The sequence below is a fragment of the Sciurus vulgaris genome (assembly GCF_902686455.1).
Source record: "Sciurus vulgaris genome assembly, chromosome: 8".
Lineage (NCBI taxonomy): Eukaryota > Metazoa > Chordata > Mammalia > Rodentia > Sciuridae > Sciurus > Sciurus vulgaris.
In genome coordinates this window covers 93,604,762-93,629,390 of record NC_136468.1, presented here as the reverse complement: position 1 = coordinate 93,629,390, position 24,629 = coordinate 93,604,762, and the positions used below count along the sequence as shown (strand labels likewise).

General features: G+C 37.3%; 1 protein-coding gene across 3 annotated transcripts in view; it reads left to right on the top strand.

The window, feature by feature from the left end:
- Window positions 1-24,629, top strand: part of NT5C3A (5'-nucleotidase, cytosolic IIIA) — a 52,447-nt gene that overhangs the window by 13,301 nt on the left and 14,517 nt on the right. Inside the window, exons 1-2 of one of the 3 annotated variants that reach the window (XM_079152372.1) lie at window positions 11,006-11,111; window positions 15,167-15,218. The exons of 1 other annotated variant lie outside the window; for it this stretch is intronic. In XM_079152372.1, coding sequence (XP_079008498.1) covers window positions 15,186-15,218 — 33 coding nt within the window. In that variant the 5' untranslated portion in view covers window positions 11,006-11,111; window positions 15,167-15,185. Of the gene's footprint in view, window positions 1-11,005; window positions 11,112-15,166; window positions 15,219-24,629 lie in introns of those variants that run through there. One more of the 3 variants, XM_079152373.1, reaches the window with a different exon arrangement.

The following is a 24,629-nucleotide window of genomic DNA, read 5'->3' as shown; positions in this document are numbered from 1 at the left end:
GGGGATTGAACCCAGGAGTGCTCTACAACTGAGGTACATCCATAGCTGTTTTTATTTTATATTGTTTTTAATTTCGAGACAGGGTCCTGCTAAATTGCTGAAGCTGGCCTCAAACTTGTGATTCTCTTTCCTTGGCCTCCTGAGGAGCTGGGATTACAGGCGTGGGCCACCCCACATGACTTTCCAGTGTGTCCAGTGTGTTGTTTATCGTTCTCATTCATATATATTCTCTGTCTCTGTGTGTGTTTCCCTCTCTCTCTCTCTCTCTCTCTCTCTCTCTCTCTTTTTTTTTGGGGGGGGGTGCGTGTAACTGGGGATTGAAATTGATCTTAGGGACATTTGACCACTGAGCCACATCCCTGGCCCTATTTTGTATTTTAGTTAGAGACAGGGCCTGAATTGCTTAGCGCCTCTGTTGCTGAGGCTGGCTTTGAACTTGTGATCCTTCTGCCTCAGCCTCCTGAGCTGCTGAAATGACAGATGTGCACCATGGTGCCCAGCTCTTATTGTTTTTGTTTTTATTTTTTACTTTTTGGAGGCATTAGGGATCAAACCCAGGCCTTGTATGGTGCTGGGCAAGCATTCTACTGCTAAGTCATATCCCTTTCTTCCTTATTCTTACGTTGCTTGTACATTTCAAAATTGTTTAGTAGTTGATTGGGGGTTTGCTTAATTTGTTTAGCAAGTTCCTTCTTGTTAGTAGGTGGGAGAAGATAGTGTAGTCTGCAAGATCCTTCCTGTCTTCATTTTATCTCCTCCACAGCCTGTTTACATCACAGTTCTCTGATTTACTGTACTTCACATGTTCTGCCATTTGGCATACAGGTTGGAGACAGAATGAAGAATACCATAATATAACTGGAGGCAGTGGCACAAGTTTGTAATCCTAGTGACTGAGAAGAGTGAATCAGGAGGATGGAAAGTTTGAGGGCAGCATGGACAATTTAGTGAAAGCCTATTTTAAAATAATTTAGAATACTTGCCTAGCATAAGAGAGGCCTTGGGGTCAATTGCTAGTACTACTTATAAAACAAAACACGATGATCTGCCAGGTGCTATATTGAATGTCTGTGGTCCCAGCCACGAAGGTTGCTGAGGCAGAAGGATAGATCTCTTGATCCCAGGAGTTTAAGACCAACCTGATCAACATAGTGTCTCAAAAAAGACAAAAGAAAACAACTAGGTGTGGTGGTGCATGCCTGTAATTCCAGCTGCTCTGGAGGCTGAGGCAAGAGGATCACAAGTTCAAAGCCAGCCTCAGCAACAGTGAGGTGCTAAGCAATTCAGTGAGACCCTGTCTCTAAATATAATACAAACTGGGCTTGTGGGCGTGACTTGTGGGTTGAGTGCCCCTGAGTTCAGTTTTTGGTACCAAAGAATAAAGAAAACAAATTATAATTACCCATGAACCAAGATCATTTTGTCCCATATTTCCATTGCATTACCATTGCAGATTTTGTGCCAATTTTTTTGCAAAACAGTAGAGTGTGATCACTACATGAAGTTTTCTTTTAAAAAATTGTGGCAGTTAGAGGCCAGATACTGGTTATGACCAGGATGTCATGCCCCCTTTCATTTAAAGAGAAAAAAAAGAAGAAGAAGAAGAAGAAGAAGAGAACAGATCAATTCTCCCAACTCTGCAGAGCTCAAGGCTCAAGTTTAGCCTCATTATATAAATTAGCTATTGATGCATGGCCAGCACCATTCTTGTCATTAGAACAATGACTAGTCAAACTATGTGTGAAAAGTGATTTATAGATACAGAAATGGGTAATAAATGTTTGGAGTTTGTAGTGGGAAAAAAAAAAAAAAAATTGTGGCAGTAGCACATGCCCATATCCCAGCAACTGGTGGGGACTGAGGCAGTAGTATCACAAGTCAAAGCCAGCCTCAGCAACTTAGTGAGACCCGGTTTCCAAAAAGGGCTGGGGATGTAGCTCTGTGGTGAAGTGCTGCTGGATTCAATCCCTAGTACCCAAAAAAAAAAAAAAAAAAAAAAAAGAAGAGGAGGAGGAGGAGTAAATTTTGCTGGGCATTGTGGTGCATACCTGTAATCCTCACAACTCAGGAGGCTGAGGTAGGAAGATTGAGGTCAGCCTCAGCAACTAAGCGAGGCCCTAAGCAACTTGGTGAGACCCTGTCTCAAAATAAAAAATATAAAAGCCCAGTGGTAAAGACCCTCTGGGTTCAATCCCCAGCACTAAAATGAATAAATATATAAATAAAAATTGTGCTGGTATTAATGAAAAATCATTTTTTATTAAACTTTTTGGTGTGAGATTTACTCATGAATATACATTAATGCAGTGGTGGTGAATGTGTGGTGAAATACTGCAGATATCTTTCTGAATTGGTCAGATCTTTCTGTTCTTATGCCCAGAGAATTGAAAGAGTGTTTGCTTGTTTGTTTGTTTTGTTTTCTGTTGTACTGGGTGCTCCACCACTGGGCTACATCCCCAGCCTTTGGGTTGAGAACAGAGTTTACTAAATTACCCGGACTGGGCTTAAATTTGTGATCCTCCTACATCAACCTCTCAAATCACTAGGATTATAGTTGTGCACCTCTGTGCCTGGTCCCTTTTTAATATTTTGTGATAGGGTCTCACCACCCTAAGATTCCAAGGGAACGAGTTATTGGATCTATTCTGATGAAGGGAGGTGGGATCAAGTTGAGAATCAAAGCATTATAGTATATTGAAATGTTGCAAAACAGAAACTCACTGATGTTAGTTGGCTTCAGAACTAGAACTAGAAAGCAAGTAGAAACTGATACATCTTTGGGTTAATTTGAGGGTGTCTACTGTGACCAAGTTTACCCTGCATATTTACTTTTTTTAATCCTTAAAACACAGTCTACCTAGTAGTTGTTATAATTTTCTCTTTATTTACTTAGGAACTAGCTAGTGAGTAGCAGAGTCAGCATTTAGTCTAATCTTGGCTCTCTTTGAAGCTTTTGGGTAAAGTTATTCCTTCTGGGTAACTTTAGTAGTTGTCAATGTATGACTGGTCTTTACATTTTTTTTTTTCCCTCCTTTTCCTCTTCGGTTCTGGGGATCAAATGCAGGGCTTTGCACATGCTAGGCAAGTGCTGTACCATGGAACTCCATCCCAGCCCTGATCTTGAAAATTTTTTTTATCTTTCTGCACTACATATTGTATAGCTGTTTCATTCTATTTTGTGCATAACCGTGTGTGTGTGTGTGTGTGTGTGTGTGTGTGTGTGTGTGTGTTTGCTTGCACATGTGCTATTTTGGAGGATGCCGTATCCTCAAATCCTCAACAGAAAAGTGAAGAGATAATCATGTTTATTGAATGTATGAAGACTTTTTTCTTGTCATTATACCCCAAACAATACATTTTAACAATTGCTGATATAGCGTTTATATTCTGTGAGGTATTATTAGTAATCTAGAGAGGATTTCAAGTATCCAGGAGGATGTTTATATTTCATATGCAAATACCGTGTCATTTTATATAAGGAACTTGAGCACCTCAGATTTGGGAATTCTGGAACCAATCCCTGGTGGATACTAAGGGACTACTGTATGTGCTATATGTGTGCACCTTTGTGTTCCAAATTTTGGTAAGATAGGGAAATATGTCTAGCATTCCATGACTGTTTTGTAATTCTCTGTGTGTGTGTGTATGTTTATTCTGATTTTAGGGCCTGAGTCTCAAAGATGTAAAAAATACGAACAACATCTCAGTACAGATTCATGTTAGTGGAACACAGACACAATTGCATCATTGCATCAGAATGTCTGTTTTTCTGTTTTTGTTTTGTACTGGGATTGAACACTTGGGTCCTAACACATGCTAGACAATTCTCTACCACTGAACTATGTCTGTAGCCCTTTTTGTTTTTTATTTGAAGATATACCTAATGTAGCAAAAATGTTTACCACATATAGTAGTTATTTGGTAAATGTTATTTCTCTTATGCTCTCCTTTCTGTTAATATGGCTAATTTTGTCCAACTTTCTTTTAGATATGGCATCTGTAATAGATTAAACAATGCATTTATAAAACTGTATGTAAGCAGTACTTCATTTGAGCCCTCAGATTTAGAGGTAAAAGTGTGTTTCATTATATTTTGCATCTCAAAGTTTGAAAAGATAGAGACAAGTGGCATGATACCAAATTTTGAGCAATGGTATTTTTTTATTATTAAATTTTTAAAAATTTTTACAGACTGCACTTTGATTCATTGTACACAGATGGGGAGCAATGGTGTTTAATTTGAGCATCTAATATCCTAGGAAGCAGGGCCTGGTCCTTGCATTCCAGCCATAGGTACTGGAGGTGGATAAAAAGACCCCCTTCTTTTTTTTTTTTTAATAGCAATTTTTAAATGTGTTCTAATTGGTTATACATGACAATAGAATGCATTTTGACACATTGTATAACAACGGAGCATCTTCTCATTCTTCTGGCTGTACATGGTGCTGAGTCACACCAGTAGTGTAATCCTACATGTATGTAGGGTAATAAAGTCTGTCTCATTCTACCATCCTTCCCATCCACATTGCTCCACCCCTCCCCTCACTCTCCTCTGCATAATCCAGAGTTCCTTCATTCTTCCCTACTCACCCTCCACTATAGATCAGCATCTGATTATCAGAGAAAACATTCTGCCTTTGGTTTTTGGGAATTAACTTATTTCACTTAGCATGATATTCTTTAGTTCCATCCATTTACCTGCAAATGCCATAATTTCATTCTTCTTTAAGACCAAGTAATATTCCATTGTGTATATGTACCACATTTTCTTTATCCATTTATCTGGTGAAGGGCATCTAGGTTGGTTTCATAGTTGAGCTATTGTGAATTGAGCTGCTGTTAACATTGATGTGGTTGTGTCACTGTAGTATGCTGATTTTAAGTCCCACCAATATATAAGTGTACCTTTTTCCCCCACATCCTTGATAACACTTAAAATTGCTTGTATTCTTGATAATTGCCATTCTGACTGGAGTGAGATGAAGTCTTAGAAAAGACCCTCTTCTTGACATTTTGACATATGTAATTATTTCATTTTAAGCTATTGACACTTAATTTTACTAAAAGTGTTTTAAGAAACATAGGTTATTATAAAGCATAAAGCTTCCACATACATTTGACTCACTTTGGAACCCTCCCTAATAAAAAACATGTTCAGTTCATGTGACTTATTGTAGATTTCAAAAAAAGTCCACTTTCAAGGTTTTGCAATCATGTGATGTAGCTTTAGGGAACTTTTTTTTTTTTTTTTTTTTTTTGGATGGCAGGGGGATACTGAGGATTGAACTCAGGACTCTGTTCAAGCTGTTTTGTGTTTTATTTTGAGACAAGGTCTCACTAAATCACTGCAGCTGGTCTCAAATTTGTAATCTTGTTGCGTTAGCCTTTGAGTAGCTGGGATTACAGGCTTGTGCCACCATGCTCTCTGGGAAGTTTTAATAATTAAGGTCTCACGAGTCCTTGAATTATGATGCATCTTTTGTAAGGAATTTGTCCATTTTCAATACCTATTTTCCCATGAGTCTTTTTTTATGTCATACAATGTTGAGCACACAAAAAACAACATCAACAAAAAAAGGTTTGAAGAAATAGATTAATGTATCTATATTTCTTTCTTTCTTTCTTTTGAAGCACTGGGGATTAAACCCAGGGTCAGCTGAGCTATATTCCCAGTCCTAGATTAATGTATGTAGATAAACAAAAGTAATTTATAATTTTCACAGCCTTAAAAGTTAATATTGTACTACATGTACTTCCTTTCTTTTCTTCTTCTTTGTGGGAGATGTGGGGAGAAGGTACTAGATATTGAATCCAGGGCCTCATGCATCTCGTGCATGCTGGTCAAGCACCCTGTCAACATAGCTACATCCCCAACCTCATTTCATCCTATTTGTTCATTCGTTTGTTCATTCATTCATTCATTTTTGCTGTGCTATTGATTTAACCCAGCGCCGGGTGCACGCTGGGCAAGCCCTCTTCCTCTAAGTTATATCCTCAGCCCCCTATTTTGTTATTTTCTATGTATGTGAAAATTAAGTATAGTTTTTCTCCAAATGACACCATACTGTGGCATTGTTAATGTTTCTCTAATTTATTCCCTGATCACAAATTTATACTTATTATTTAGCCATTTCTTCCTTGTTGAACATCTTAGATTTTTTTCCCCATTTTTCATTATGGTGACAATGGATATGGATCAGTGAATATGTGTGTAGCTACTGTGTGTGTGTCCATGATTGTTTAAATGGATTTTTTGGGGGTCAAAGTTTATGTGCAAAACTGACCTTTTTGTTTTTTTAACAGTACTCAGAATTTAACCCAGGGGCATTTGACCACTGAGTTACATCCCCAGCAGTGTTTTTTTAAAATTTTTACTTGTAAGTGGACACAATACCTTTTTTTTATTTTTATGTGGTGCTGAGGATTGAACCCAGGGCCTCAGGCAAGCATGCTACCACTGAGCCACAACCCCAGCCTCCCCAGCAGTTTTAATTTTTATTTTGCAACAGTGTTTCACTAAATTAAATAACTGAATTTGACTTCCAACTTGTGATGGATCTTCTTGCCTTAGCATCCTGAGTTGCCGACTGTGTCTGGCTTCTGAGAAACTTTGGGGTTTTTTTTTTTTTTTTTTTTTTGGTACTGGGGATAGAACCTGGAGGTGCTTACCACTGAATTACACCCCCAGTCCTTTGTATTTCTGACTTTGAGACAGGTCTCACTAAGTTGCTTAGGGTCTTGCTAAGTTCCTGAGGCTGGCCTGGAACTTGGAATCCTAGCTCAGCCTCCCAGGTCACTGGGATTATAGGCAGGCACTACCACATCCAACCTGAGAAAATTTTTTTTTTTTTTTTTTTTTTTTGGTGGTGCTGGGGATTTGAACCCAGGGCCTTGTGCTTTTGAGGCAAGCACTCTACCAACTGAGCTATATCCCCAGCCCTGAGAAATTTATTGATAGCAAAATATAAAGTCGTAGTTTTAATTTAGGTTCACTGAATAATTAAAAGTATCTAAAAAGCTCTGACTAGTTATTCAGAAGTATGAATGTATATTTTTCTCCATCGACAAAGACATCCACACTTGTTAATAAAAGAAAAAGACTTCCAATTTCAGTTTTATAATGGGAGAAAAATTATCTTCCGGAGATTTGAGTTCTGTATGAGAAGTTCTGTGCTCTTTTGTATATTAATTTCAAATCTGGAGCTTGCCATTAGGAGCAATATGAATGGTTTCTCTTTGTCTGACAGTGAGTAAAGAAACTCCAAGGCAACAGGGCCCATTCATTATGAACAGAGATCAAAGTCCATCCTGCTGCTAAAGAACCTGTTTTTTATGACTTCTGGCTTCTTTCTATCTAGTCCCAAAATAATAAAAAAGTTATTTGAAGCAAAATTCATTTTCTTTTATTCAGTGCTTTTGTGTCCTTGAAATGTGGTACATTTTCAAAACATTCTTATTTGTGGACATCTCATATTTTCTCCTGTAAATGTTATATGTATATTATTGCCTAGGGGTAGCAAAGATATAATGAAATAACAACAAAGTGTTCCACCTCTTGTATATATGTTACATAAGTTATAAGTGACTTGACTTCTTCAGGTTTCCTATTGCTTATATGTTTTTTAAAAAAAGGGGAGCCCAACATGATGGCACATACTTGTAATCCCAGCAGGAGGATCCCAAGTTCAAGGCCAGCTTCAGTATTTACTGAGAACTTGTTCCATGAAATAAAATGGAATGGCAGTGTACCTCAGTGGTAAGGTGCCTCTGGATTCATCCCCTAGTACCAAGAAATAAAAGTGGCACCTTAATCACTCACTGATGTGATCACATATTCATCGTTCTGTAAACATTCTTATACAAAGATTTTTTTTCCTCCCAAAATAGGACTCTTGATTTAGGCACTCAACTTTTTGGCCCCTTACAATAGTAGACCATGTATGTCTCAATGTGCATATCTTAGTAGTAGATCATGTACATTTCCGTGTGTGATCTCATGAACCAGTACCATCTAGTAATCTGTAGGAATGGATTCCATAGTCAAAGAGGCCTAAGTTTGAATCTATTTCTGCCAGTTACCAGCTATAAGTCTTAAAATTTATTCACCTGTAAAATGAGGATAATAATAGCACATTCCTTCTAGGTTTGTTTTGTGTTTTCGGTATTGGGGATTGAACCTAGGGGTGGTTTACTACTGAGCCACATCCCCATCCCTTTATATATATATTTTTTTTTTTTTTTTTTAACAAGTATTCGCTTTTATTTAGGAAAAAATTGCATATATAACATGAATATAGTTAAATATTTATGGTAAGCTGGGTGTAGTGGCCCACTTCTGTAATCCCAGTGATGTGGGAGGTGTGGAAGGAGTTTCATATTTTCTTTTTTTTTTTAATTTATTTTTATTGTAAACAAATGGGATACATGTTTCTGTTTGAACATGGAGTAACGGCATACCATTTGCATAATCATACATTTACATAGGGTAATGGTGTTTGATTTATTCTGATATTTTTTCCTCCCTCCCCACCCCTCCCACCCCTCTTTTCCCTCTATACAGTCCCTCCTTCCTCCATTCTTGCCCCCCTCCCACCCCCCATTATGTGTCATTCTTATATTTTATTTTGAAATAGGGTCTTGCTGAGTTGCTTAGGGCCTCATTAAGTTGCTGAGGCTGGCTCTGAATTTGCAATCCTCTTGCCTCTGCCCCTGAATCATTGGGGACTACAGGTGGGCACCACCATACCCGGTTTAGGATTATTTTAAGTATTAACGTGGAATGAGGAATGTTAATACATTTGGTTATTTATCATAATACATTTTCAGAGCTGCTTAATTTTTTTTTAATTTCATGAGTGGATTGCAACTTATCCATCTCTCCTGTATTGTCATGGCTCCCTCCCACCACCACCTTTTAAAATTTTGTTAAGGGTTTCACTAAGTTACCCAGATTGACCTCAAACTTTCAGTCCTTGTGTCTCGCCTGTTGAGTAGCTGGGATTACAGGTGTGCCCCAGGCCACTGGCTTATCCTGTATTATTGATCATATATGTATTGGCATTTAGGTTTGCAGTGTCCCTGTGTTATTAAACGAATCTGCAAAAAAAAAAAAAAAAAAAAAAAATCCTTGCAACAGAATCTTTGTGAATTGCCTTATTCCTTAGGATAAATTACTTGACATGAAATTGGTATATCAAGCTGGGTGGTGCACACCTGTAATCTCAGCTACTTGGGAGGCTGAGGCACGGGGATGGTTTGAGTCCAGAAGTTGCAAACCAGCCTGGAAAATATAAGCAAGACTTGATCTCTGAAAGAAAAGGGAAAGGCGGGGGGGGGGGGGGGGGGGGGGGGGGGGGGGGGGGGGGGGGGGGGGGGGGGGCAGAAAAGCAATTAAAAATTTTTTGTGTTATATTTAATACAGAATGCTAATTCAGTTTACTGAAAAAACTGAAATACTGCCTACGCAGTAGACAGAGAGTGCTGATTAAAAAAAAATTACGTATTTGTAGGTTAGTTATGTTCCTAATGATAAAGCTTCCCTGAGCCCACATTCTAACTTATCTCTCAGGTCCTGACATGATATTTAGCTTATTCCCAACCCAATACTCAGTTTAAAAGCAAGACTGGTTCTTCTCAAAAAAATAAAAATATCTTCATCACAATAGTTCCAACTGCGGTGTTTTTTTTGTTGTTGTTGTTGTTTTTTGTTTTGTTTTTTACAGAAACCTCAACTTCTTATTTATATTTATTCTTCTTCCACTATTTTTTTCCCACTGCTTTTTTTCTAACAGAAAAGGAACATTTTTCCAGTTTTGTTTTTTTTTTTTTTTTTCTTTTTTTGAGACAGAGTCTTCCTTGTTGCCTAAGCTGATCTTGAACCGGAAGAGCTAGACCTGGTTGCCTGTAGTCCCAGGTACTAGGGAGGTTTAAACTAGGGAGTATTAAGCTCAGTCTCCGGAGCAGCTTGGTTTACCAGCTGTGCACCACTGCCCAGGACTCCCAAGCAGCTGGTACTGCAGGCTGCCAGGCCCAGTTTTCCCAATTTTTTAAAAATAAAGCTTAGTGTTCAAATTTTATGGCATGGTCATCTTAAACTTTATTTTAAAATATGAAAAAGTATGTAGAAAACCAAAAATCACTTTAAATCTACTGCCCTGTAGTAAAGACTACTCATATTTGGTTAATCATACCTCCATACATCATGTTTTTGTTCACAAGTCTTAAATGAGGTAATCCTTTCTTTTGAGTTATAAGTAAAATATACCACTTTAAGTTGTTGCTTTTTTTTTTCTTTTTCTTTTTTTTTAAATATCCTTCTGGTACTGGGGATTGAACCCAGAGACCCACACAGGCTAGGCCAGCACTCTACTACTGAGCTACATATCCCCAGCCCTTTTTAAATTTCGAGACAGTGTTCCACTTGGTTGCCCGGACTGACTTCAAATTTGTGATCCTCTTGCCTCAACCTCCTGCTGGTATTACAGGCTATGTGGCCCCAACCTGAATATTTTAGCTATTTTTAAGAGTACAGCTGGGTGGCATTAAGTACATTTACATTGTTGGGCAAACATCTCCATCATCCATCCACCTTCAGAATTCTCTTCATCTTCCAAAAATGAAACTGTGTACCCATTAAGCAATAGCATCCTATCCTCCTTTCCCCAGCCCAGCAACTAAATCTAACCTTTTTTTTTTTTCTCTTTACTTTGCATTGAAATGTATTCATGCTGAAAAGTGCACTTATCCTAAGCACTCTGACAAACCAAAACACCCCAAGGAAGGGAATGCATGTGTTAATGTAGAGGTTCCTTCTTGCACTGCAGCACTAGCTATCACTGTTAATAGTGCAGATTTGCCTTCTCTTAATTAACCATCCAGGTTTTTTTTTTTTCAATTGCTTGTTCTGTGTAGTCTGGTGACTTAGCTCAGAGCCAGGAAGGCTGTCACCCAGAGCATAATAAAGCACTGTGCAGAAGTGCGTCACAAGACTTTTTGCATAGGGCTGGGTTAAGCTTTTGGAACCGCCCTCAGTTGCACCTTGTTCTATATTAGTCCTTCTCAGGCAGGAAGAATTTTCTTTCGATTGTGTAGTTCGTCCGGTTACCTTCAGGGTAAGTGTGTACATTTCATGTAAACATGAGTTTCATGTGTTTAATTTTGTATAATGCTTTTCTGATTCTTGTTGAAAATTTGGGCATTTAAAAATTCAAATTAGGAAATAAAAGTAGAACAATCCAATGTAGTACAAAACTTAGTTTGCAAAGATCTGAATATATAAAACTTTCAGGTGTCTTGGGCTCGGAAATTACATTTTAGACATTCTGAGAGTTTCTTGTTTGACAGTTCGATGTTAGGAGGAAGCAAAGTACACTCGGGAGTCTTTCAAAGTTGGAGGAAAAACTCTTTAAGATTCAATTTTATTTTTCATTCAGTTGCTGTGTGATTTGGTTTTGGTGATAGCTACATGCTTTGTGTCACTAGGATTAGAAATAGTTTATTTTGGCTGGGAATAGTTAGTTTTTATTGGGTGCTTCTGAACCTTACTCCGGGTATTATAGACTGGGATTACCCTGGTATATTTTATAAGTTGATAAAAGCTGTATTATTGACATAACAACTTGTATATTGAAAATTAAGATTCAAATATGTAGGGGCTGGGAATGTAGCTCAGCACTCCCTAATATATGGGAGGCCCTGGGCATCCCCAGCACTGCCCAAAAAGAAAAAAAAGGTAAGCAATGTTCGCATGGTTCAAATATGTATATTACAGTAAAAAGTCTTGCACAGTATGGCTAAATTAGATTTAAATAACTAATTCCCCATGTTTTTACAAAGCTTTTTTTTTTTTTTTTTTTTTTTTTTTTTTTTTTTGCCCTTATAAATCAGAAAATTAAATCATGAAGCAGACCATTTCATAGTTTGCTTTTTGTTTTTTGTTTTTTTTTTGGTGGCGGTGCTGGGGATCGAACCCAGGGTCTTGCACATGCTAAGTGAGTGCTTTACCAACTGAACTATACTCCCAGCCCTTTGCTTGGTTTTTATTACCCAAGCACTGCATCTGTGGATAGAGCTTGTCACCTGTGCTATTGATCTAGGACAAAGTCAAGGGCAAAAGAACTCAAGTGTGCCTCAAGGGTCATTAGTGTAAGTTACTTAATTTCCACCTGTTCTGGTTTATTCATCTTCAAAAATACCATTGGGTATTAGAATTAGTGACAGCAGGAAGGATAAAGGAATGCATTCTGAGCTCTGACATTGTCTGATCTGTTTTACCAAGATTATTCGTATGAATCCCTAATTTTAAATAAATAACCTTTGAAATTTATTTTTTCTTTTTCCTCCTACACCTCCCTTCTCTTCAGTTTCATTTTTGTTTTTATCGAGTAAGTTTCACTTTCCAGTTTGTATTTTTTTTTTCATTGCTGAATTAAAATTCTCAGGGAGGATTATTGAAATGCCATAAAAACCCCTCAAATATATAGTTTGCTTTTCCATTTGCTAACCCCTCTAAGAAAGTGATATCTTGAAAAAAAAAAAAAAAAAAAAAAAAAAAACCAAGCTTGCCCCGAATGGTGGCTCTTGCCTGTAAACCCAGTGACTCTGGAGGCTGAGGCAGGAGAATCGCAAGTTTGAGCCCAGCCTGAGACCCAGACTCAAAGTGAAAGAATAAAAAGGGCTGGGGATGTAGCTCACTTGAAGAGTGCTCCTGGGTTGAAAAAGAGTAGTAAGCCGGTCTTCAAAAATACTTAATTTGCATTCAGATACTTTAAGATTTGTTTTAGAGCAAATACCTTTTCTCATGTAGACATCCCAATTTTCATTCATTGATTTGTAAACTATTAGAACAACATACCATAACTAAAATTTTTACTTATCCAGTTAGTGCTATTTAAGTGAAATTCTTACCTCTTCAGTCTTTAGCCTTGTTCTACACATCTCTTGTCATGAATACTGCTGTGGTAGAGACTTTAGCCTCATAATTAAAGAACACAAAGTGAATTTTTTTTTTTCAGTTTTCACATTTTTTTTTCCAGTGCACATTTAAAGATTCCAGATTTAAGAACTTTAAAACTTCCTTTGAAGAGAGATGAAGTTCAAGGGTAGTGTGGTAGGGTTTTCTATTTTTGAATACGTCTTCTACACTTGATGTGTTTTTTCCAGCAGCTCTTCTATTGAAGTATCTGCAACAGATGACTGTTGGCAAAGCAAACCAGAACTTTGTATACACCAGGTATAGGCTTACAAGCCTATTGGTTAAAAATACACTGTCCTCGTTTTCAGTGTCTTTCTTTGGTTAGTGCCAGAAGACTGACATTTATGCCTTAGTCTTAATACTTTTATAAAAGATACAGAACCTGAGATTTTTGTAAGAGGATGGCAGTATCATTTCATGTAAGATCATCTTTGAATAAGGATGAATTTTGGTCAGATTAATGGTGATGATTGGGAAGAATGAAAGCTCTTCAGTTGAAATATGTGTAGCATCCCTGAATTGTTAACAACTGGTCATTTTCAAATTTCTGATCACTCCTTGTTTACACTATTTGAAGAGACTGTTAGAATTATTATTTTTTGGTGTTACTGAGGATTGAACCCAGAGGCACCCTGCCAACTGGCTATACCCCCAACCATCCAATCCGCCCCTCCCTCCCTTTTTCTCTTTCACCCAGGGGTGCTTTATCATTGAGCTATATCCCCAGGTTTTTTTCCTTTTTTTTTTTTTTTTTTTTTTTTTTGTTGGTGCCAGTGATTAAACCCAGGGTCACTTAAGCACTGTGCCACATCTCCAGCCCCTTTTATTTTAATTTTGAGGTAGAGTCTTGGAAAGTTGTTGAGGCTGACCTTGAATTTAGAATATTCCTAAATAGGTGCTAGGATTACGGCAGGAGCCGCTGCAACTGGCTTTGTTATAAAACCTTTTAATGATAAAGAACATACCTACTGTCTAACTCTAAAATTTAAGAAAAAGTCAGTTTCCCTCCTTCAATTGAGCCACTCTTTGAAGTAGGATCCCCCCCACCTGTTTTGTATTTTATTTTGATACAGGGTCTCGATAGGTTGCTGAGTTTGGCTTTGAACCTGCAGTCCTCTTACTTCAGCCTCCTGAATTGCTGGGATTACAGGCATGTGCCACTATACCTGACTGAAATAGGATTTTAATTATGAAGTTTTACTTATCTGGAGTAAAGTAAAAATCACTACAGAGTGAAAATAAATTAGTAATTTTCCCTCTGTTTTATACTGCAAGAAAGACAAAGTCAAAATAAAGATAAGGGACGTTTTTAAAACTCTTTTTAGTTCAATGAATAAATACATATAAACTTGACCAAAACCTCTAGAATATCTGCATTGTGCCAGATACTATGTTAGATTCAAACACAACTCAGAGCCTAGTTATATTATGCTACAAAATGATATTTATTTATTTAGGTAGTCATAGGGATTGAACCCAGGGATACTTCCCACTCAGGAAGATTTTATTATAAGAAAATGGAATGGAAAATTGGGTTTTTGTGTATTTTCATTCTTTTGTTCTTTTTTTTTTTTTTTTTTTTTTTTTTGTAGTGGGGATTGAACCCAGAGTCACTTTACCACTGAGTTACATCCCCAGCTGGTTTTGTATTTTATTTCAAAACAGGGTGTTCCTAAATTGCTTAGGGCCTTGCTAAATTGCTGTTGGAGGCTGGTCTCCAACTTGCAATCCTACTGCCTTAGCCTCGCCAGTTTCTTGGATTGTAGGAATGTACCACCACACTTTGTTGATTCATTCTTACTTTTCATTTTTATGTTCCTACATTGATTGAGTAGTACCAGCACATAATTTTCCTACAAATTATCCTTCCATTCAGAGGAAATGTTGATAAAATATTCTTGCAATTAAGCATTTTCTTGCAAATATGTACTTCACTTAATATTCATATCTTCTTAGCACCATCTAAATTCTTGTATATAATATTTTAAACCCAAAACTTTGCTGGATAGAGTAAATCCTTTGCTGAACTTCTTGGAAAAGAAAAAAATATGCCTAGAATAACATGGCATTTAAATCTACCAAAAGGACCACCTTAGTATGTCATTAGCATACATGAAGAGCCTGAAATTTATGTATGTCACGTGTACCTTTTTTTTCTCTCTTTTGCTGTGACATCACCTGGGGAAAATGCAGAAGATTGGATAACCAAGATATGACTAATCAAGAGCCTGCTGTAATCAAAATGGTGGGTATTTGATTATTTCCAGTTCCATTTATTATGGTGAATCTTCACCACTTTTGCTTCTCTCTAACCAGATAATTTTGGGACTGAACTTTATATGGATAGAACCTCACATGCTTGTTGAATTAATTTTAAAGATATCTTTGAATTTTTTTCCTTGAAATAAAATGAGTGTTATACTGCTTCTCAGCACGTGAAATGGTTATTCTGTTTGTTTTTATGCTAAATTTCTTTGCTCAACCACGCATTTAAACCAGACAAAACAAAACCTCCCCTAGTACTGGGGATTAAACCCAAGGCTTTGTGCATGCTAGGCAAGCACTCTGCTACTGAGTAGAGTACCCTTAAATTTTTTTAAAAATACTTCTTGCACAACAATTGAGCTTGTATACTAGGAAGGGTTAGGAAAGATATAGGCTTTGGAATTGTAGATAGCTTTAAATCTCAACTCATTCCTACAGTCAGATGCCCTACTCCTAAGCTATATGCCCCACCCTTGTTTATTAATGGCTGTGGTGTCCTTGACTGAGGGCAATAATCTCATCACCGAGAAATAATGTGAAATCACCAACTTCATATTTATATTTATGAATATGAATTCATATTTAGTGAAAAAGTATGAAGCTGGGTATGGTGGTACATTCTTGTAATCCCAGCAACTAGGGAGGCTGAGGCAGGAGGATCACAAGTTTGAGAACAGCCTCAGCAACTTAACAAAATCCTAAGTAACAGTAAGACCTGTCTCAAAAAAAAACAGTAGGAATGTTTCTAATAGCACATACTAAGCACTCAGTAAGCAATCTGCATATGTTTGTGTTTTGGACACATTAGTAGATATTTAGTAATACACATTTGCATCTGTTCTCCATATTCACAGTGTTGAAATCTTAAAAATAACAATTTGGAAAATGCCTTTATTTAACTAATAACATAAAAATAAAGAATGCACATATTAATGGTATATCAGATGTTTTGTTACATGTAGACATTGTATAATGTTTTTCAATTTTTTTTTTTTTTTGGTATCAGGGCTTATTTCTTTATGGTGAAATCATTCAGAACCCTTTCTTATAAGTTTTTGAAATATGCAGTACATAATTCCTTCTTTTTTTTTTTTTTTTTTTTGTGGTATCAGGGGTTGAACCCAGGGGTGCTTAACTGCTGAGCCACATCCCCAGCCCTTTTATTTTGAGACAGGGTCTCACTAAGTTACCAAGGGCCTCCCTAAGGAACTTGAAATCCTCCTGTCTCAGCCTCCTGAGCTTCTGGGATTACAGGTGTGCACCCCTGCACCCTGTTTACAGTATATACTTTTTTTTTTTTTTTGTCGTGCTGGGAATTAAACCCAGGGGCCTTGTGCATGCAAGGCAAGCACTCTTACCAACTGAGCTATATATCCAGCCCTTATAGTATATACTTCTTATCTGTAGTCCCTCTGTGCAGTAGCATACCAGAACTTCTTACTCCTAAAGGTAGCTTATTACCCACTGATTAACCTGAAAACCTGTTTTAAAGAAAGAGCTGCCTCATGATCTTTCTTATTTTTTTCTGTTCTTTTAGTTGTTGTTCTTCCTCTGTTCTTTTTATTTTTTCTTTTATCTTTCCATCTTTTTCTGGTTTAAGCCTATAACTTAGAATATGATTTAGCAAGCAAATATATTAGTCATGCTTGATAAATCTCTTGTTCAATTTACCTTCCCTTAGCCAGTGTATGATTGAAAGTTGACTTAAAGTGATGATTAAGTCATCAGTTTAGTTATTGGTATTTTGTTAATATGGATCTGTTATTTTTGTCAAGCTGCTATAACATTGCCAGTTTTATATGGTTCAACCTATATGTACATGGACATAATACATCTATTACATGATTGGTGTTTGATCATTGGAATTGAGCATACATGTCTGTAAAATTAAACCAGTCTAAAACTTACTTTCTTGTTTGTGTTGACTTTTTTAACCAAAATAAATGCAAAGTGATGTAGAAATTTCCTACTGTAAAAACAGTGTAATGGTAATGGTACTCTTTATATAATTTTTTACTACTTGGGACCAGGGCCCTCTAGTACTTGTCTCTTTTAGAAGCAAAGTACTAATAAATTCAAACCATTAAATTATTCAGGAAATCAAGTCAAAAGATTGTGGTTTTTTCTTTTACTCTTCATTGTTTTAATTTGTACCATTTTTAATTTGTTTTTTCTAAAAATGTCGATAGATCTCATACACTGATAAGTCCTTAGAGTATTATTCTTCTTGTGACCTGAATCTAAACCTCTCCCTCCAGATTTTTTACACACTCTCTTCCCTGTGTACTGTTAAGTTCAGGCTGGGTGTGGTAGCACATGCTTGTAATCCCAGTGACTCTGCAGGCTGAGGCAGGAGGATCACAAGTTTAAGGCCATCTTGGGCAACACAGCAAGAACCTGGCGAGGAAGGGAGAGTGGGAGGGAAAAAGTAATCTGCCTCAAGGAGCTCCCTTAACCAATTGAAGACTCATGAAGAGTCAGATTCGAGGCTCTGCCTGCAGTGCTCTCCACAGGAAAGTGTGCCAATTTCTGATTCTGGCTCTCTGGCTAATTCGGTGACTGATTGTATAACGTTGGGCAAATCACTTAATCTCTCTTCCTATTTCTCTTCTGTAGAATAAGAGGTTTCAATTAAATAGTCATGTGAAAGAAACTTGCAAAGCTTAAAACACCACAAAATGCTAATCATTATTAATAAATGGCATTTATCACTTCCCCAGATCTGAAATTTATTAAAAGTATTGAAAACATTTTAGTTTGGACTAACTCTCAAATAGAAATAAATTGCCAACATCCCCACTACATTTCCCAGTCCATGTCAAGTGGTTTCCAGAGTCAGCAGCATGGCACAGTCTAGAACTCCTAAACCCAGTCTTCAAGGGTCAAGCTAATGGATGTTAACGAGAAAGGGTGTAAATGACTGTGATTAAGTGGAGACTGGGGCCAGACTAAAGGAGGTGGCTACTACTTGGTTCTGGGCTTGTGGCCAGATCTCCACATTTTTCATGAAATGCCAGAAAGCAGGGCTTTTATGTGAAACCTCCTGGTTCTCAAATGCTGGCAGCTCTTTTCCATTTTAAAACTACAGGCCCACATGTGCAAGCAGGCCTCTGGTACAATCTCTGTTGCAGAATATTCTAAACTACAAGGACTGTAATTAAAGTCTGAACACCTGGGTTGGGACTCAGACTCTTGTACCTTACTTTATGTGTGATCATTTTCATTTTTCAGGGTACACAAATACATTGGTACAATGGATATGTAAATACTTATTCACTCTGCAAATAGACACAGCTATAATATAACTGATAGTGCCTTCAGAAATTTTAAGTACACTGGACACTCAAAATAATTTTTCTATCACGCTCCAAAAAAGAGTATGATATCTTGAAAAGATAGTGAAGTATGGAATCAGGGACCTGGGTCCAAGTCTTGACTGTGTGATTCTACACTATGAACTCTAGTTTTCTTATCTCTAAATACAGACCATGTCGTCCTTGAAGATATGATTATTGAGGCAGTGTTTATAGAAACCTAGAATGGTATCTACTCATTACCATCAGTCAGTACCCTTCCCTTCCAAGGGATCACAAAAATGAAAACTATACATAGGACTGTCATACAGAATGAATGTTGATTGTGTTTCCCCAATGGAAAGGTCAAATGCCTTTTTTTTTTTTTTTGGTGCTGGGCATTGAACCCAGGGCTTTATGCATGCGAGGCAAGCACTCTACCAACTGAGCTACAGCCCCAGCCCTCAAAAATGCTTTTAAAGGTATATGACTTCCACCCGGAATGGTGTACACACCTGTAATTCCAACTACTTAAGAGGCTGAAACTGAAGGATAACAAGTACGAGGCCAGGTGTGGCACCTTATGAGACTTATTTCAAAATAAGTAACAAGGGCTGGGGATTGTAGCTCTGGTAAACTGCCCCTGAATTTACTCCCTAGTACTAGGGGAGACCAAAAAACAAAACGAACAAACAAATTCAAGACAAACAGCTGCTTTTCTTTTTCTGACATTAGATCATACTCTGCTTGCCAATCCCAGCATATTCATATCCTGCTTCTCCTCCAACCCTTTGCTCAGTTGGCTCTTCCTCCTTAACTTCAACACAAGTGAGCATCATTTCTTCGGTGCCTCTTTTATTTTACTGGACTTCTTTTGCAACATGTGGTTATTTGCATTCCTATGTTGCAATTGATGATAGAGAATATGTGCCTTGAGTAGAAGCTGTATCTTATTAGCACTTTTGTATTTGTTGCGGAGCTGCTCAGTCATTGCCTTATGCTTACTGACTATGGGTTGAATGAAAGAAAGAATTTGACCTTTTTTCCTCGATGTGGAGAAAGGCCAAATTATTTGTTAGGCGAGATGGTTATCATAAAAATTTGGAAATGCATGGTTTTTTCTTTTCTTTTCTTTTTTTTTTTTTTTTTTTTGGTCTGGGGATTGAACCCAGGGGTGCTTGATCACTGAGTCACTTCCCCAGCCCTTTTTAAGTTTTATTTTGAGACAGGGTCTCGCTAAGTTGTTGAGTCTGGCTTTGAACTCATGATCTTCCTGCCTCCACCTCCTGAGCCACTGGAATTACAGGCGTGCCACTGTGTTCGCCTGGAAATGCATGATTTTTCAAATAGATAATATAATCATCTATTTGAGTATATGTACCATGCTGAACAGGTGGCTTTAAATCTATACTTTTTATGTAAGTATATTCTCTTTACTGGGGATTTTATGCCGGGGTGTTTTACTATTGAGCTACACCATCAATCCTTTTTTTTTATTTTTTTGGGGGTACTGGGGATTGAATTTAGGGGCACTCAACCACTGAGCCACATCCCCAGCCCTATTTTATATTTTATTTAGAGACAGGGTCTCACTGAGTTGTTTAGTGCCTCACTTTTGCTGAGGCTGGCTTTGAACTAGCAATCCTCCTTCCTCAGCCTCCCAGCTGCTGGGATTACAGGCGTGAGCCACCGTGCATGACCTTTTTAATTTTTGTTTTGAGTCTGGGTCTCAATAAGTTGCCATGGCTGGTCTTGAACTTGCAGTCTTCCTACCTCAGCCACCTGGGTGGCTGGAAATATAGGCTTGTGCCACTTTGTCTTGCTACTACATAAATAATGTAGTGCCTGGTGCATTGTACCAGTACAGTTTTGAAGTCTAATGACTACCAAATATGAATCATGGAAAACTGAGAAAGAATCAGAGCTTCTGACTGAGATTCTTAAGTTATTTAAACTATGGGGGCCATTTCAAGAAAACTATAGGAAAATATTAAAGTCATTAAAAAATCTTTTTAAAATTTTTAAATTTTTATTGTTCTAATTAGTTGTATATGACAGTAGAATGCATTTATACATTTTGATAGATCATACATAAAGAGTATAATTTCCAGTTTTACTTAGAGGAACATTATACGCACATACCTGTATAAAATACAAGGTTTTTGTTCTTGGGTTTCAGGGATTGAATCCAGGGGCACTTAATTACTGAACCACATCCCCATCCCTTTTTTTTAAATTCAGAAATGGGGTCTTGTTAAGTTGCGTAGGTCCGCACTAAGTTGCTGAGGCTAACCTGGAACTTGCGATCCTCCAGGTTCAGCCTCCAGAGTCTTTGGGATTACAGGCATCCTCCATTATACCTGGCAGTAATTGGTTATTTGTATATAGTGCATTATACTCACCCTTAGTTTGTATTTAGGTTTAAGAATAACTGCTGGGCATGGTCATTCAGGCCTGTAATCCCAACTACACGGGAGGCTTAGGCAGGAGGATTGAAAGTTCAACAGTGAGACCTTCTCTCAAAATTAAAAATAAAAAAGGCCAGTGTTAAAGTGTCCCTGAATTCAGTCCCCAGTGTGTGTGTGTTGTGGGGGGGGCAGTGGATAACAATGCATTATTATAAATGGAATGCATTTGTATATTATTAAACTTTGATGTTATAATTTCAGTGTTGAAATTAGGATGATCATTAGGCTAGGACATTATTATTGGATTGGTGATACCAAGAAGACCCCAGAAATTTGATGACTATACTATGGTGGTAGTCATATTTAGCTTGTCCTAATGTATCTACAAGATGATAGCAAATTATCTAATACTGTTGTTGAATTGTGAGTAAAGTAGTTAACTTTGAAAACAGCTTTTTGGATGTAGAAGTAGACTAATAATTAGGCATTGATTTTATTTGTTCAAATATAGTACATTGAAGATCAGATAGGATTGAGTGTATTTTAGGTGTTAATGATCTTTATTTTTTAAATATTTTTTTAGTTGTCAAGGGACCTTTTAATTAATTAATTATATGCAGTGCTGAGGGTCGAACCCAGTGCCTTACACATGCTAGGCAAGCGCTGTACCACTGAGCTACAACCCAACCGGTGGTAATGATCTTTAAGTGTTGATTCCAGTTAGGCTTCTGTTAGCACAAAAAGACTCAGCAGGATGCAAACCTCACACGTCATCTCAGCTCTTTCATCTCAGCTCTTTATTCTGGGGGATGAAATGGTGCCTGTGGACCCACTCTCCTGGTGGAAAATGAGCCACTGAACAAAGAAAGGGACTGGGTTTATATAGGTTATTTTGAGGAGTGGTCTAGGGAACACATTCCAGTTTGCTTGGACAGTCAGGAATGTGAGCTTTTGGTCAAGGTCTGTGGGGAGGGTCTGAGGAGGATTTACTTGGAGGAGATAACGCCTCCTAGAGATCATTTCCTTTAAGGATGATAAAACCTCCTCTCTGCCTGCAGCCAGCATCTGGAAAACATTTGTCTTGGGAGATGAAATCTGTCAATGTGTGGCCTTCATTTTTCCTCCCTTTTCTTTTTCTCACGTCTCATTATTTTGAGAATTTATTATTCTCCATATCTATTAGCTTCTATCAACCTATATACCCAGATTCTTGACAGGAAGGCTTTGTTCCTTCCCCGGAATTTTACATTATGGCAGTATTAGAAGATGATAATTATTTTCTTTAATCACAGGTGGAAATGTTTAGCACTGTATTTATTTTCTATACCATTTTATCATAATCCAGTTGAAAAGTTTTTGGACAACTCAAAATAATTTGCCCTTCAAATTTGAAGTATTGTTCTTGTATGTGCCACCAAACCAGTCTGTTTTTGTCCAAAAGATATATTGAAGGAAGGGACTTGAGAGGTTAAAGTATGTGGTACATTTCATCCTTCTACATCCTGCTTCTTAATGTGTTGATGCTCTTTGACATATTTCATACTGTGGTCTTTGGTCTTTGATTCTGTTTCTTAGGCTGCATTCTAAAATGTTTGAGTTCCTGAGAAATGTGTATGTGTGTGGCGGGGGGCAGCAGAGGAGTATATTATCTGTATTGCTTGCACCTGTGTCTTCTACGCCTATTGTGTCCTCTGGAGAAAGGAGCTGTTCTTGGTCTACTGTTACTTTTAGTTCACTCCAGACCTGTTTGGGTATTCACTGCTTGTTTTTCTGAAAGAAAAAAAAAAAAAAAAAGATTATGTGTTGCCCAGAGGCATAGTGCTGGATGCCTGTAGCCACTGGTTCTCTTTTATCTCTAGCAATTTAAAATAAACCCCTCTTACAGTTGTTAGTCTAGCTGAAACCAACCTCAAACATTTTGAAGAGCATTATTTTGAGTTGTCTGAAAACATAATTTAATTATGATACAGTGTAAAGGAAAATTAATATGGGACTAAAAATTTTTGTCATTTGTGATTAAAAAGAATATAAAACTATTCTATAATAAGCCATAATGTAAAATGCTGGGGAAGGAGCAAAGCCTTCCTGACAAGATTTTCCGGTGTGTTAGTTGATTGGAGCCACCAAGTGGTCTTGGTGATAAACTCCTTCCTATCTGTTATCTGAACCTTGAGAGTATGGTTGCTTACTGAGTATGGACACACCGAAATAAAGTATTCACTTTTCTTAGTGAAAATAGCATTGGTGACGTAAATCTTTTGCTACTCTCACGTTATAGGTTAGTTATTGAATCAAGGATGTGCTTATTACTATGCACTTGCCAGTTATGGCTGAAGTAAGAAGAGAATTTAGTTGTCAGGTATCTGTAAAGGAGTTACAGAAGAGTTTTCCAAAACACTAATGGTTCTTTAAACTCAACAGGAAAACACTCTAAATTCTGCTCAGTATTATATCCTCTAGCATCTAGGAAGAGCACTTGGCACAAAGTAGACACACTTATTTGTTAAGGGAATGGATAGGTTAATGAATGAAAAGGGAATGTAAGAACAAGTGCCTGTTTTCCTTTTTCATATCATGAAAAGTCACTGTAAAATAAGTACTTAGGTTAATCCACTGAAATTCTTTAAAGTCTGGTTGAGTTAAAAGGATCGTTGCATCAGGTTGCTTGCATTGCAGGAGATCCTAGCATCCTATTTAAACATGGTTTTTAACAATTTAAGTATATGGACGCTGGGTATGTAGCTCAGTGATGGAGTCCATGCATTCCCGAGGCCTTAGGTTTGATCCCCAGGACACCCCACCCCAACATTTAGTGTCTGGTAGGTATAAGTCTTTTATTCATGAGGAAAATTTTAATGTCAGTATCTCTCTTTCCTGTATACCAATATTATCATCTTCTTGTCTTTGTTAAACTCTTCTGATCCTTTACTCTTGACCATATGTGGGAACAACATAAAGTCTGATAGACTTACGTGGTCAGGTTCTCTTAAAATAACAACAGAAGTCCAGAGAATGTTTAAGTCCATAACACATATAAAATAAATATGTTAAAATTGGCAATAACTAATTCAGAATAAAAACATGTAAATAAAGATTACCTAGTACAAACTGGCATAGAATTGTGATTTGGGCTACTATTAGTCTTTGTTTTGTAATTGACTTTAAAATGATCCATAATGTTCTCTTCCTCCCAGCTCCTGTATACATAATATAAAAGCAGTATATTCTTGTACATTTTCCTCTGATCAGTTTCATTCTTCTTGTGATGGGATAGAAACAAGAAAGGATACTTAGCATTAAATTGTTGAACAACCCTAAAGTCTTCATTAACCAACCCTGGTAGTGGCCTAAGCCTGAGTGGTCTGATATTTTTTATGGTTGTCTTAACTTGAAATAAGTCTGCTGTACAGTTTGTACCATGAAAATTTAATGAATTATTTGGGATATACTACCATAAAAAGAAGTAAAGATATTAAAACGGTTTTTCATAAAATTAAAAATGAAGCGTATAGTAATTATCTCTACAAAAACTTATGGGGGGGGAAACTAATATTTCCTTTCTGTTGAGAACTATTTGAAAATGTAACCAGGTATGGTGGCACACCCTTCTAATGCCAACAACTCAGGAGGCTGAGATGTACCTCAGTGTTTAAACCACCCAGAACCCCTGAATTTACCTAGCACTGGGGG